This window comes from Cryptomeria japonica, chromosome 9 (assembly GCF_030272615.1).
Source record: "Cryptomeria japonica chromosome 9, Sugi_1.0, whole genome shotgun sequence".
Taxonomy (NCBI): Eukaryota; Viridiplantae; Streptophyta; class Pinopsida; order Cupressales; family Cupressaceae; genus Cryptomeria; species Cryptomeria japonica.
The window spans coordinates 14,980,287-14,994,210 of record NC_081413.1 but is presented as its reverse complement, the minus strand read 5'-3'; the positions used below and the strand labels follow the sequence as shown (position 1 = coordinate 14,994,210).

The 13,924-nt window shown below is 35.0% G+C and overlaps 1 protein-coding gene across 1 annotated transcript; it reads left to right on the top strand.

Moving 5' to 3' along the window:
* Positions 1-425: 425 nt before the first annotated feature.
* On the top strand, positions 426-2,952 carry LOC131077138 (putative Myb family transcription factor At1g14600). Its single transcript, XM_058014562.2, has 5 exons — positions 426-787; positions 1,041-1,117; positions 1,645-1,681; positions 1,939-2,047; positions 2,385-2,952. Exons 1-5 carry the CDS (start codon positions 661-663, stop codon positions 2,728-2,730), a joined length of 696 nt encoding a protein of 231 aa, XP_057870545.2. The 5' UTR covers positions 426-660; the 3' UTR covers positions 2,731-2,952.
* Positions 2,953-13,924: the final 10,972 nt, after the last annotated feature.

Here is a 13,924-nt window from a genome sequence, read left to right as displayed (position 1 = left end):
ACATTCTATTCATTACAACAATCTGTCCATGGGGATTGTATTGTTGGAAAGTGGTTTCAATTGGGTCAACCAACCCAAATTTTAAGGTGGAGAATACACTAATTACAGAGTATATTGGAATTAGAATGATTGAGTTGGCTGCAATATTTTTTCTACATAGAACAATGAGCTCTCCTTTATTTTAAACCCCAAAGAAGAATTCTCTCTTTTGACTCTCTTTTAAGAACTATATTTGTTTTTCTTCCTCGGAACAATTTAACAATTGTTATCATGGCCTTATCATTTTCATGAATTACACCAGAGTCAAATGTAAGGGGAGGAAGTTCTAGATGACCCATTTACAGAGACAGAATTTGCTAAACTCCATGCAAGTGAAACTTCCTGCCAGAAGTAATTTAATGGCAATGCTAAAGTTAGAAGGTGAAATATTACCCACTAAAGTGTGTCAACATTTAAGGATGGCATCTGCCTATCAACTGGATGAATGAGTTGCTTACCACGTTTGCCTCAAAATCAGGCTCCTTGCTTTCTATTTTCTGTTCTCATGGTGTTTTTTTAATCATGTACAACATATATATATAAAAGAATAGTACTTGCCTTAGCTCAGTGGGTCATATAAAGAAGATAGAGAAAATCAATCAAGGTGAGAAGCTGCAAGAAATGGAATCAAGTGGAAGGAGTGGTGCAGTAAGGCAATATGTTCGCTCAAATGTTCCAAGGCTAAGATGGACATCTGAGCTTCATCACTGCTTTCTCAATGCAGTGGACACACTTGGTGGTCAAGAAAGTGAGTCTGTCTCTGAATTTTGCTTCATTACCTGGTTCTATAAACCTGTTTGCTTCAATTTTTTTTGTTATTTTAGATTTGTGTTTTTGGGTTGGTTTGTTATCACTTGAACATGTTGTAGATCTGTAAGAAATATCTGAAAATTTCTGCATAAGAATAACTAGATTTCATTCTTCAATTTTTCAAGTCTCCAAAGATAAAATGGCTGAACCCAAATTGAACTTTTGTGTTATCTGTCTGTTGGGTTCTGCAGAGGCTACACCCAAGCTTGTTCTTCAGCTGATGGATGTGAAAGGACTCACCATATCCCATGTGAAAAGTCATCTGCAGGTATGGCTTCAAATAGTACATCAATGCCTCTGATGATCTGAAATGGCATTGTTATTTTTCAGTAGGGTTCATCTATTAGTATGGTTTTAGGTGATAAGGTGATCAAAACTTAAGATGCACCGTTTAAACCAAAATTCTGTGAACAGAATTATTTTCACTGTCTTTGATTTTGCCAACCTTATCCTTTTTACTTTCAGCTTTCTCTAATTCTACTGAAGTTTTATGATTTGGGTTTACTCTTGAAGGATTCCTTGCTTTTTTAGCCTTCTTTTCCTCCTTCGACCCTTCTGCAACAAGACTTAAGTTTTACAGCATGGATCACTCTTAATTTTTTCTTGCATTTTTCAACCTTCTCTTTTTCCTTTTTATACCTTCTACCCCTTCGAATTGTGAATTGCACAAGTAACAAACCATAAAATTATTAACAAACAAAGAATATAGAAAGAAAATAATGTCATCTAACATTGTTCTAAGGACATAAAACTTGTTTCTATGAGTCTCTACTTACTTCTACTTTCTTGGTGCAGATGTATCGAAGTACGAAAATTGATGAAAACAGCCATGGTATGTAAACTACTTTGGATGACAGTTTAATTTTCAACCTTTATTTTTAGCCAGTACAATGAAGAGATTTAGGGTTTGACATTAAGTGTTTTCTCTGAACATATATATTATTGCTGGCCTTGCTATCTGCATACCCAATTGCACTGTTAGATGTGTTGCAGTGAAATTTTATCCTTTTGTGTGTGTGCTTTTTGAGTCTTAATATTACAAGATTCCTTACAAAATGCATTATTGAATCCCTTGAGTTTGTCATGCAGAAAGTGAAACAAGGAGATCAAGGAATGACAGATACAGTCCTCCTTGTTTTCCGTGCAAGTTTTATTCTTCACCCACCCATTCAACTACATCAGGCCTTTTACCAAACAGGTAAGATCTAGACTCAACAAGTTGTGGAATAGTTTAACTTATATAAAGGGTGGAAAAGATTTGCAAACACCAAAAAAACTCTACTAACAGCATTTTGTTTCCTGCCTCCCTAAAACTCCACCCAGTTATAGTAGTGATGCTAAGATCTATAGCCAATGTTTAAAGGACTAATAACTATGACTGGTAGGTGATAGACAATAGGTTATTGAGATAGGTGCTTTATATGTTGTGTACTGGCCTAACCATTGCACCTAGAGCTGATATTGCTGGTATTAAATAGACTAGTTGTGAGATTGTCTGTTTTAAACCTAATTTATTGCCTTCATTTGAATTGCAGATCAGGGAGAGAAGAAGAAAGTCATGGAGCTGACCCTGCAATAGGTCTAGTTGAGGTTATGAGTAGGACGGAGAACAGTATGGATGAAAAAAGGAAGGCTGAGGAAATGGAGATTGCCCTCTCCCTTTCACTTTCTTTAAATCCCAAGAAGCCCAAAACATCTCCATCTCACACCTTTTCATCACTCTCTCACACTTGGGAAGAGAGCAGTGGTAGCAGGAAACACTATACTTATAATGTTTCCAGAAAACAACATACACAGTGCCTAGCTTCTAGAGTTAATAGTGATGATGACTATGGCCATATCCAACTGGACTTGACCATGTCTATAGGTCAAACTGCATAGTCTTTGAAATATTGCATGATATGATCAACTCTTCTAGAAACTGTTTTGTCTATATTGTTTGATGTCATGAGTGTATTGTATAATATGCTAGACCATAAGTTAAATACCCATTTCATTATGCTGTTTATACCCATCTGTATAACAAACATTTTCATAGATCCACTATGCTTGATATTACATAGAATGGATCAAGGCATTATTGCTGATTTTACTAGATCTCTCATTGTGATAGACTGACATTTAACCTAATTAAAGACCATTCTTTAATAAACAGTTAAAGAAAGCTTGCAATGGTGAATGCAATAAATCATATAATGTTGCTTCTTCACAGAACCCATTGAAAAAACAATAACGAGGAGTCACAATATTTACTGATAACTATAGTGTTCACCAAAACTGCCTCAAAGTATCTATATTGCCACTAGATACAATTATTTTTGTTGAACTTAATTCTAGTTGAGGATGGCTATGTATATATGATTGAGGATGGCTATGTATATATGATTCAAAGTGTTAGTTTGTAATTATTTTATTTTGCTGAGCTAGTTTAATTGTTTACGATTAGGATAGCTTTTGGATGTTGGCAAGTATTTTGATAGTTATTTGAGTGCTTCAAAAGAAATAGTTTTATAAATTCATATTTGATAATGTAAATCTTAATTGACGTAGTATATTTTTTATGTTTTCTTATATTATTTGCAAATGTAACTTTCAATTATAATTTTTGTGTTTGATTTTAGAGCTTACAATGTTATCACTGTGGGTAAAATGAAGTAATGCTGAATAACTTTGTTTAAAAGTGTTTGCTCATACATGAAATCATGAAAACATTGACAAATTAAAATGTTACATAAAATATTTTTGGGCATTATGTGAAAGCAATTAGAATAATGACATCATTAGTTGTTAGGAATCGTCAAAAGACTTGTCGACATTGTTACTTAACTATTAGAGGTTGTTGATAGAAAATTACTTTGATTCAGTTATTTGTATAAATTTACATTTCCTTCTAGAAATCAATATATGCAAATTTGGCAGAATAAGTACTCCTTAGTCCTTGGCTCTTAGCCAAAGAGGTCCAGCCAAAAGGCTCGTGCTCCCCTATCACGTAGTAAAAAGTAATATGTGGATGAACTCCATAAAAAAAATATATGCAAATTTGAAGAACCTTCGATAAAATTTATTGCATTGCCACTATTGGAACAATTCATAATTATATTGTTTAGATATTTTTAAATGCCTTCAATTGGTGTCAAAGCCCACATTGAAGTCGAGTCATGCCAAGCCAAGATCCCCAAGAAGTTGTTGTGTTGCTCACGGTAGGAGTTGGAAATGAGCCACTCAAACCAAATATGGATCAATCTTCAAGACAACTAGTAGCTCAATGGCAAAGTAGTCCAACAGGAAATGGGAAGTCCTAAGCTTAACTCCTAGTTGGTCCATGAAAACCTTAACAAAAGTTTCATCTATATATTATTGTTGTAGCTTACAAAGGATAAAGGAATCATTTCAAGGGCATATATATTTTATTATGGTTTCTTGCTTAACATTGATAATTTTATAAATTGCATTGAGGATGGAGCCTACTTATCTGAATGAAATAAGTTATATAATGGATTTTAATTACTTTCTTTCACTACCATTCCTCTATAATAAGCCTTATGTCCCCCAATATTTAAAAAATATTAGCATATTTAATAAATTCAATAGTCTAACACTACATATATCTACTTCATACTTGGTTTAACTTTTTTCAATATTAGTTAATTATAAATCATTTAAATATATTTATAATACAAGAAGATAGAATTTATTATTGTCTTATGTCCCATATATATTATTTTCCTTATAAGTGAATCAAGGTTGCAAAGGACTTAATTACATGTATGGTAGTGAGGTCAATGTCATACTAAATCCACTAGATTATTTAGGAATACTCTTGTAGCATCATAAGTTGTATTCTTATACAATTTTGCCCTCACCTAGCCTTTATCTTGGCATTCTGGCCTCTAATGCTCAATGACTGCCTTATTGCTACTCCTGTCATCTTGAAGTCTGCATTTTTAACTCTAGATTCAGCCACTATCTCATTTTGAGTCATAATTGACAAGACCAAGACACCCTGAGCACCCTAGTCCTCCCAATCAAGACCTAAAATAGGACCTCACAATTGTCACTTCATGTGGGCAAGAAATTTGGCTCCATGTTAGTCTACTCTAAAAATTTAAATATTTAATGTATAGTTAGGTATAAAAGGAAGCCTAGTAACCTAATGTCTTTGATCAAGATCTCAATTACACTCTAGCAAGATCAATTCATGCTTATGTGAGAAAGCATTCAAGTATTCATCAAGCATTGAAGAAGAAGGTTAATGTTAGGGTTTCCACAGATATTGAGAGGGGGGGATGAATCAGTATCTGACCGGTAATGAGATTTTCTTAAAATTGGATATGCAGAACATAAAGTAACAGTATACTGGTATGCAAGAATTAATGTAAATAATAGAATAAAAAGCATCCACATGAAAATAACACCATAACTCAAGATGTTTAACGAGGAAACCCGGTGTGGGAAAAACCTCAGTGGGATTTGTGACCCATAATATTCACTTACTAGCCAATAAGAGAATATTACTTACAATAGGGGCCTGCACAGCAGGAAGGCTAACTGCCTAAAGCTCACTGCTCAATAAGAAGTCACACTAACTTACAATGAGGATTTACACAAATCCAATATTTTGTACTGCTTTACAATAGCATCTTCAATGCCAAATTTAGTACCGGTTCTTGCTCTATTCTTTACATATACCCTTGACCTACACTTCGCACATTAGGTCTACCTTAAAATTTAATTATGCTTCCTATCCATATCCTACAAATGTCTACAATGATCTCTTTTATATACAAGAGTCATTTTACAATTTGCCAAGTTGGCTTACAATAATAAACAAAATATTACATATCAAAAATCTTGTCGGCCTCTGTACCGGTATACATATTTTCTTCTATGCCGGTGCCGATGTAGAGTGATCTTGTTGATGCCAGTGCACTGTCTTGTTTGAGTAATGCTTTGCCAGTATAATGTCTTGTCGGTGCCATAGGATTGCAAGGTTTCCATCAATGACAAAACCTTCAATCACACACAATGTCTCATTGGAGTGTCCATATGCCAACAATCTCCCCCTTTGGCATTGATGGCAACACTCATGAGAAATTTCAAAAGATATCCAAAAAAAATGTGTAGACCAAAAGTGTTACCAAAAATGTGAGAGCTCCCCCTGAGCATGTGATCCCTGTGTTTTGAATTTTCTCATCCTACTACTCCCCCTTTGGCATCAATGACAAAGGTTAGTAGATTTTGTAGTTGTACCAATCCATAACCTCAACCTTGTAGTTGGGTGGTTATTATCTGAAGAATATCTCCCAAAATTAAGGTTATACCATCCATAAACTTCTTGCTATCTTTTATTGTTGTCTCAGTTCTGTATACTATACCAGTGAGATGCTGCAAGTGCTCTGTCGGGGTTTTGCTTCCTTGTGTTAGTGCCTCTGAGATTTCCTTCCGCAGAGATGCTAAATAGTCCAATCTTGGACATAGTTTAGATCTCAAGAATTTTTCCTTGTTTATTATTTTCTCTTTCTCTCTTTCTAATTTGAGCAATTCTTCCTCAAAATTTGTTATCTTTTCCTCAAAAACTGATAATGTATCGGGTGAGTTAACAAAATTATTAGCAAGTTTATTGATCTCTTCTTGTACCTTGTTCATCTTTTTGTCTACATCTATGGTCAAAAAGTTTATCTTACAGGTGTCTTTGTACAGAGTTTTGTACTCTTTCAATAAATTACACAGTTCCAGTAGAAGTGTGTCAAATTCCCTATTACACTTCTTTATTCCTTCCTCAAAGAATTTTTGTTTCTCTTTTTCTATGGTTTCCTTTACAGTTTCTACCTTTGTTTGCTCAAAATTTCCAGAAATATATTTACAAAGTGTATCCAACTGGCCTAAAGAATCTTTATTGTCTATATTACAATTAGGAGCTATTGATTTCAAAAATGGAATTGAATCATCTATCGCTTTATAAGCTTGTGAGCTATAATCAGTTATTTTCTTGATAGATTCAAGTAATACCTCAGTCATATTTGATGGTGACCCAACAAACTAAGTGCCGGTGGAAGTGACCATGCTAGTATTGACCTCTAGTAGGTCTGTTTGTGTCTCCATCTCTTTAAGAATTGGTTTTCCTGCATCATTTCTTACTGGTGGCATCTGTTCTAGAGCCTTTAGCTCTATTGGTTTCTCTATTTGTGTTCCAGATTCCATCTTTTTCTCTGTTGCTACTGTCAGTTGCTCTTTGTTTCCTGTTGCCGGTTGCTCTTTGTTTCCTGATTTATTTGTTGTATCCTTATCTACCACTATGTTGATCTTCTAAGTATCAACATTCACAGTATATAGGACTTCAAGATTAGGATTATTATCCTCTGTATCCATACTCTCAGTTGTTGGTTGATCTTCAGTGGTTGTTGTCTTTACCGGTGGAGTATTTAAAGGAGGTGGGGGTAAGTTGTCTCTAATCTTGATACTTGGTGGTCCACCAACTTGACCTTTCCCTTTGTCCTTCTGATATACCAGAATAGGCTTGGGATTCCTATATTCTTCTTGTTTTTATTTTTCAACCAAGAATGTATCCCAACCATTTTCTGTTTCCTTTGAAACTTCTGTAACTCTACTTGCCATTAGTGAAATTTGCTGGTGTGCAGTGGAAAAAACTGTCCGATTGGCCTAAGCTATCAGATCATCAATTTCCTTAGGTGAGTTGACCGAGTATACTACAAGTAATTTTTCTATTTTAATTTTCTTATCCAACTCATTTATTCCTTGCCTTCTGGCCTCAAGTCTTTTATATAGTTCATCAGGAATTTCATTTAGGACTTGCAACAAAAACTTTTTATACATGTCCATGTGTAATATGACACTCTCTTCAACTTGTCCTTTCTCATCATTTGATAGGGTGTCATAGATTTTCCCTATGTTTTTCAATTTACCTTCCTCTGTGATCTCATTCAGTAATATGTCAAGAGGGGCCAAGTCAGTGTTTGTCTTCTTCTTCTTTTTGGGGGTCAACTTCTTCTTAGGTGTGACCTTCTTGACTAGAGATCTCACGGCTTGTTGCTTCTGTCTTGTCTTTCTAGGTGAAGGAGTGGTTACTGGTTAGGGATCTCTTTTCCTGACAACTCTTTTGAAGGTTGCTGGCATATCTCCTTCTGAGGAAGTATCTACCGATGATAGATGAGTTTCAGGTTGTTGGGCTGCCAACTCATCTTTTGTTATGCCAGTTTTCTTTAATACATCTTCCTTTATGGCTTTTGCTTGTCTGGTTCCTTTTCTCACAAATGCCTCAACCTTTTTCACTCTCTTCTTAGATTGAATTTGACTTTTGATGGTCTCATCACTACCAAATACTTCTTCCTTTGGTTCATTGGGGGCTTCCAGAAGTGCTTTGGCATAAGTTTCCACTATGTGGTCATCTGTTTCATACCCCATCTTTGTTACCCAGATTGTCCTAGGGATGACTGCTTCCATCCAGATCTCATCCTTTTTTATTACAAAACATATATCATCCTTGTATTTGTTGACAATTTTCTGTGATAGTCTGATTCTTTTATTCATTTTGACCTTTAGTGCTTGAAAATTCTCATTTATATTCTTTTCTCTATTTTCACCCATGTTGTTGAATAAGTCAAATAATTGTTTTCCTACCGGTATGTCAAATCCAAAATCCTTGTTGCCTATACTGGGAGCCTTTTTGGTTATATGTAGCATTAAGCATACAAGTAAATTTCCAAATCTAAAGGTTCCTTTCTTATCCTTCTTGATTTTTTCTAAATTGTCAATTAACTCATCCTTTAACCATTCACAGATATCAATTTTTACATTGTCCTTAACCATGTCATAAGCACTCTTTATGCATAAACTAGAAACTGAGTTGAGCCTATTTGCATGAGTTGCTTTGTAACCTAAAATCATGCTAACAAATCTAACATTTGTATCGGTCACATCATTAACCCTCAATGATCTCTTGTTGGATGTTGCACCAGTTAAGTTTGTTACTAAGTCATTGTAGACCTTCTTGGTTTTGTCAGGTCTGTTACGGGTGGAAGGTAACCCTATTACTGCTTTCACAGCTTCCTTTGTAATTTTATGCACTGAGTCAAGCCAAAAGAATGAACCATGTACCTTGCTCAGAACTATCCTAACCACTTCCTTGGGAAATTCAGGAATGCAGAGGATTTTAGTGAATCCTAGTGTTTCAACAATTTTATGTTCAGGTTTCACATTTCCAGAGTTGTCACATATAACAGACTTATACATGTTTTTGATTTCTTCATCACCTAATTCCTCTATGTTGCAATGAATATACATTCTAGGGTCTTCTGCATAAACAACACCTTTTGGAATTTTTGAAAAAGCACCTGTGTTGTCATCTTTCTTAGCTACCTCAGGAACTAGCTGAAACACGGGCCTAGGTCATTTTATAACCTCAACTACTGTAGGGTTTGCTATGAATTCAGGTGCAGAGGAGGATGCCATGATGATAAATACCTTTTTCTGCCTTTGGATGGATTGATTGCTGAAGTGCTTTGCCTCTTTGCTCGGAATGCCTTAGCTCGGAAATCTTCGTGCTCTCTAAAATTTTGAATTCACGGTGAAATGAAATGGAGCCAAAAACCTTATTTTATAAAGTCTTTTCTACTACCTACCACATTAATTGCTTGCCGGTAATGTATTAGCTTAACTTTATTTGCCGATAATGAATGATTTTCAACTTCTTTTCTCTAACCAAGGGAATAATAGCACGTGTCATTAGATTGCCAAACCCTTAAGATAATTTTCTTCAATTTGATGAAGAACATCCTGCCGGTGGAGCATTGCTTTGTCCTGCTGGTGGAGCATCATATTGTCCTGCCGGTGGAGCATTTGTTGGTTCTACTGGTGGAGGAGTATCCCCAATATTTAGATCACCTTTTCTAATCCATTGCTTTGAGAATTCTTGCTTAACTTCTTCAACCTTTTCTTTACCTTTCAAACTAGTGCTTTTGTTATCTACCGATGTACCTTTACTTCTACAAAATTTAGCAATATGACCAATCTTGTTACATGCATAACAAGTTACATTATTTTTCTGAATAGCTTTCCCATAACCTATGCTGGTTTGTGTTCTGCATTTATTTGATAAATGACCAAATCTTCCACAAACATAACATCTTACATTCATTCTGCAATTTTCAGAGTTATGACCAATTTTGTTGCATTTGGAGCATTGACCGGTAGGAGGATTGATGTTTTGATAATTCCTAGATCTACATTCATTTGCCCTATGACCATATTTATTGCAATTAAAGCATTTTCCATTGAATTTGTAAGTATTTGAAGGTCTTACTGGTTTGTTGTGATCCTGGGTATTTGCAGTACCAGAGCTTTCTCCAACTTCAAATCCAATTCCAAAAGTGTCACCTTTGGGTTTTTGATTCTTTAATAAGGTACCAAGTTCTTCTAAGCTTTTCTTGAATTTTTCTTTGTGTTGATTTGCAGTTTCCAATTCCCTTTCCAAGATTTCTTTTTGTCTCATTAGTTCATTTGAGTCATTCTAAGTATGCATCAGATCTGTCTTCAACATGTCATTTTCATAGCTAAGTCTTGTGTTCTCATTTGCTGCATCACTTAGTCTTTTGGTCAATTATTCTTCATTCTTCTTTCTATCCTCAATTTCTTTGCAAAATCTCATAGTCATATCCTGCATTTCATTTTTTGTTGTCATTATCTCTTGTTTCAATTTGCTTATCATATCATTTAGTGATTTCTTTTCATCATTCTCATTTTGCAATTTTTCACAAAGTTCTCTTATCTTATTTCTTGTAACAGTAAGATTTTCTTGAAGTGCCTGAATAATGTCCTGAGCTGCTTTTAAATCATCTTCTAATTTGATATTTTTCAACTTCTCTGCATCATAGTCAGTAAGAGCTCCTTCAAGTTGCTTCATCAGATTTTCCATCTTTACCGGTGTCAAGATCTTCCTCAAGCTATTAGGCTTCTAAAAATAGAGGACCAGGCTCTGATACCAATTGTTAGGGTTCCCACAGATACTGAGAGTGGGGGGTGAATTAGTATCTGACCGGTAATGAGATTTTCTTAAAACTGGATATGCAAAACATAAAGTAACAGTATACTGGTATGCAAGAATTAATGTAAATAACAAAATCAAAAACATCCACATGAAAAGAACACCATAACACAAGATGTTTAATGAGGAAACTCGGTGTGGGAAAAACCTTGGTGGGATTTGTTACCCACAATATTCACTTACTGGCCAATAAGAGAATATTACTTACATAGGGGCCTGCACATGCAGGAAGGCCAACTTCCTAGAGCTCATTGCTCAATAAGAAGTCACACTGACTTAAAATGAGGATTTACACAAATCCAATATTCTGTATTGCTCTACAATAGCATCTTCAATGCCAGATTCAGTACCGGTTCTTGCTCTATTCTTTACATATACCCTTGACCTACAATTCGCACATTAGGTCTGCCTTATAATTTAATTATGCTTCCTATCCATATCCTACAAATGTCTACAATGATCTCTTTTATATACAAGAGTCATTTTACAATTTGCCAATTCGGCTTACAATAATAAACAAAATATTACATATCAAAAATCTTGTCGGCCTCTGTGCCAGTATACATATTTTCTTCTATGCTGGTACCAGTGTAGAGTGATCTTGTTGATGCCGGTGCACTGTCTTTTTTGAGTAATGCTTTGCCAATATAATGTCTTGTTGGTGCCATAGGATTGCAAGGTTGCCATCAATGACAAAACCTTCAATCACATACAATGTCTCATTGGAGTGTCCATATGCCAACAGTGAAGTCAAGATCAAGCATTCATTATCAAGAATCCATGATCAACCTTCTATGAAGACATTCTACATCACATCCTAAGCCTTTGCATGAGGATTCAGGGAAAATTCATCAAGGTATAAAATTCAAACATTTTCATATTAGATATAGTCTTTCCTTTCTCTCAAAAGGAACGCATTTATTTTTGTTCAATTCCATTTCAATTATCAATTCAATTCAAGGATAATTCTTAAATTTGGGCAAACCCCCATCAACCAAACCTATTACCTTCTTTTTGTGTGTAGGGAATAATCTCATCAAATGTGAGCAAGGAATTAGGCAATGTAGATGATGACGATCAGTCTCAAATTTTGAAGGCACAAAAAGAAGAGGACAAGGATGGTCGGCTCCAATCGGTCCCAATAATTTTTTACGACCTTTTGACAGTGGATTTTGTACATCATCTTGATCTAGAAAACATCCAATCTACCTATCCCCAACATTTAGATGACCAGGGCGACCTACTCGCCTCGATCTTGACAATTCAACGCAAATATTTTGTCATAGGTTATGATCCATTTTCCTTCCTCGGATCTAGGTTACAACTTTACATGACATCTAGAACATTATGTTACTATTATTTTATGTCAATTTCTCATTGTTTGTCCTAGATCTAGCACTACAAATCAACTCTAGATACAATTCAATTTCAATTAAAACAAGGGAAGAATTAACTTGGTCTTAATTTAGTCCTTCTTGTTGCCATTTTTAGATTGTTGGCATTTTGCATATAGATTGCATTAATGATATGTTGTCATTGATGTCAATTGAACCAGTGAATGGTATTCATGATATTGTTGATGTTATTGTTGTTATTGCTATTGTCTTGTAACCGGTATTATAAACTTTAAGGAAGATGTTGTAAACCGGTATATGGTAGTTTGTAAGTTGAACCAATGTAAAGGGTTAAACCTTTCTATGTTATGTAATTGGTAAACCCTACCAGTTGTTTTTTGTTAAACCCTAACTAATCAAGTTTGTTGGTTTAAGATCTAATGTTGAGAGGTAATGATGGAGACATGTGTGATCATTGTATGAGGATTAGTTCAGATTGATTTGGTGTGTTTGTTTATTGTCTTGGAAAGGAGCAAAGTGGATTTCATCTAATGCATAGTGTGTGATGAGTTACAAGTCCGATGAAGCGGTAATCATGGAGAAGTTGGAATTTTCTTGATTAATGTGAAGAGATTGTTATGATTTCTAACGGTCAAGATTGTACCGAGTTGTTTGTAATCTCAATGATGAGAACTAGGTTTTTGTTGTGTTACCAACCTGGTTGATTTGTATTTAAGGTCAATGATATTGTTTTGTTAAGAGTTGGCAAAGTTAGCAAGATTGGCAGAAACCAGTTGAGTGTGTGGTTGCCTAACCAGTGGATGGATCTGGAGTTTGAGTAAAGGCAAATGGAAGCTTAAGAAGGATCTGATCAAGCTGATGTAGTGCTATTTAGACAGATCAAGAAAACCTATTGTTTTCTAACAATTATAGCAGAAATTGAAATCCCCTAATCGGGTAAGCTCTAACAAGCTTGCTTACTTTCTAAATCCTCTCACAAGGTGGTCCATTAGTTTGGATTCTCAAATCCTCTAGCGAGGTTACTCCTAATAGGGTATTATACTTTTCATCAAGGCATATTTGTAAATCCCTTAACCTGGTGATTCCTAACAGAATCAGTTCTTAACAGGACTTATTGTAAAAGCTTTAATAGGCTTGGCTCCTAATAGGGTGAACTTCAGAAGAGTTCAGATAGTTATCCTTGTGAGTCTCATCTCACCATGATTTTTACCTATTTGGGTTTTCCACGTATAAATATCTGTGTCAAGTGGTGAATGCTTTTGTGGTTATGATCTTATTTGTTGATTTGATTAACTACTTAACTATTTTGATAAGGCATGATAACTGAAAGCATTGAGGGATGAATATGTTGACATATGATTAAGCATTTTTTATGTTTACAAGATTGAATTTTTTTATTGTTAAGTTGTCATAACAGTCAAACTAGTTGATGTTGGTAATCTTTTAGATATTATCTTGACCGAGTTATTTGTTGATAAGTTTATTTTGAGTTTGGGAGTTTGTATCAGTTTTTCAGTTTATTGATTCACCCCCCCCCCCCCCCTCTCAGTAATCTACCGGATACTTATTCTTTCATCATACCATCACTTCTAGGATTGGATCAATTAAGTTAAATTACCTTCCCTTAATGTAAGGTGATTCCCATGAAAAATAGTGGCTT

Bases quoted from the DNA above. Each gene is read 5' to 3' on its own strand.
- LOC131077138 (XM_058014562.2), top strand. From the start codon at position 661: ATGGAATCAAGTGGAAGGAGTGGTGCAGTAAGGCAATATGTTCGCTCA. The intron at 1,118-1,644 runs GTATGGCTTCAA...TTCTTGGTGCAG, and splicing joins ATGTGAAAAGTCATCTGCAG to ATGTATCGAAGTACGAAAAT. The intron at 1,682-1,938 runs GTATGTAAACTA...TTTGTCATGCAG, and splicing joins AATTGATGAAAACAGCCATG to AAAGTGAAACAAGGAGATCA.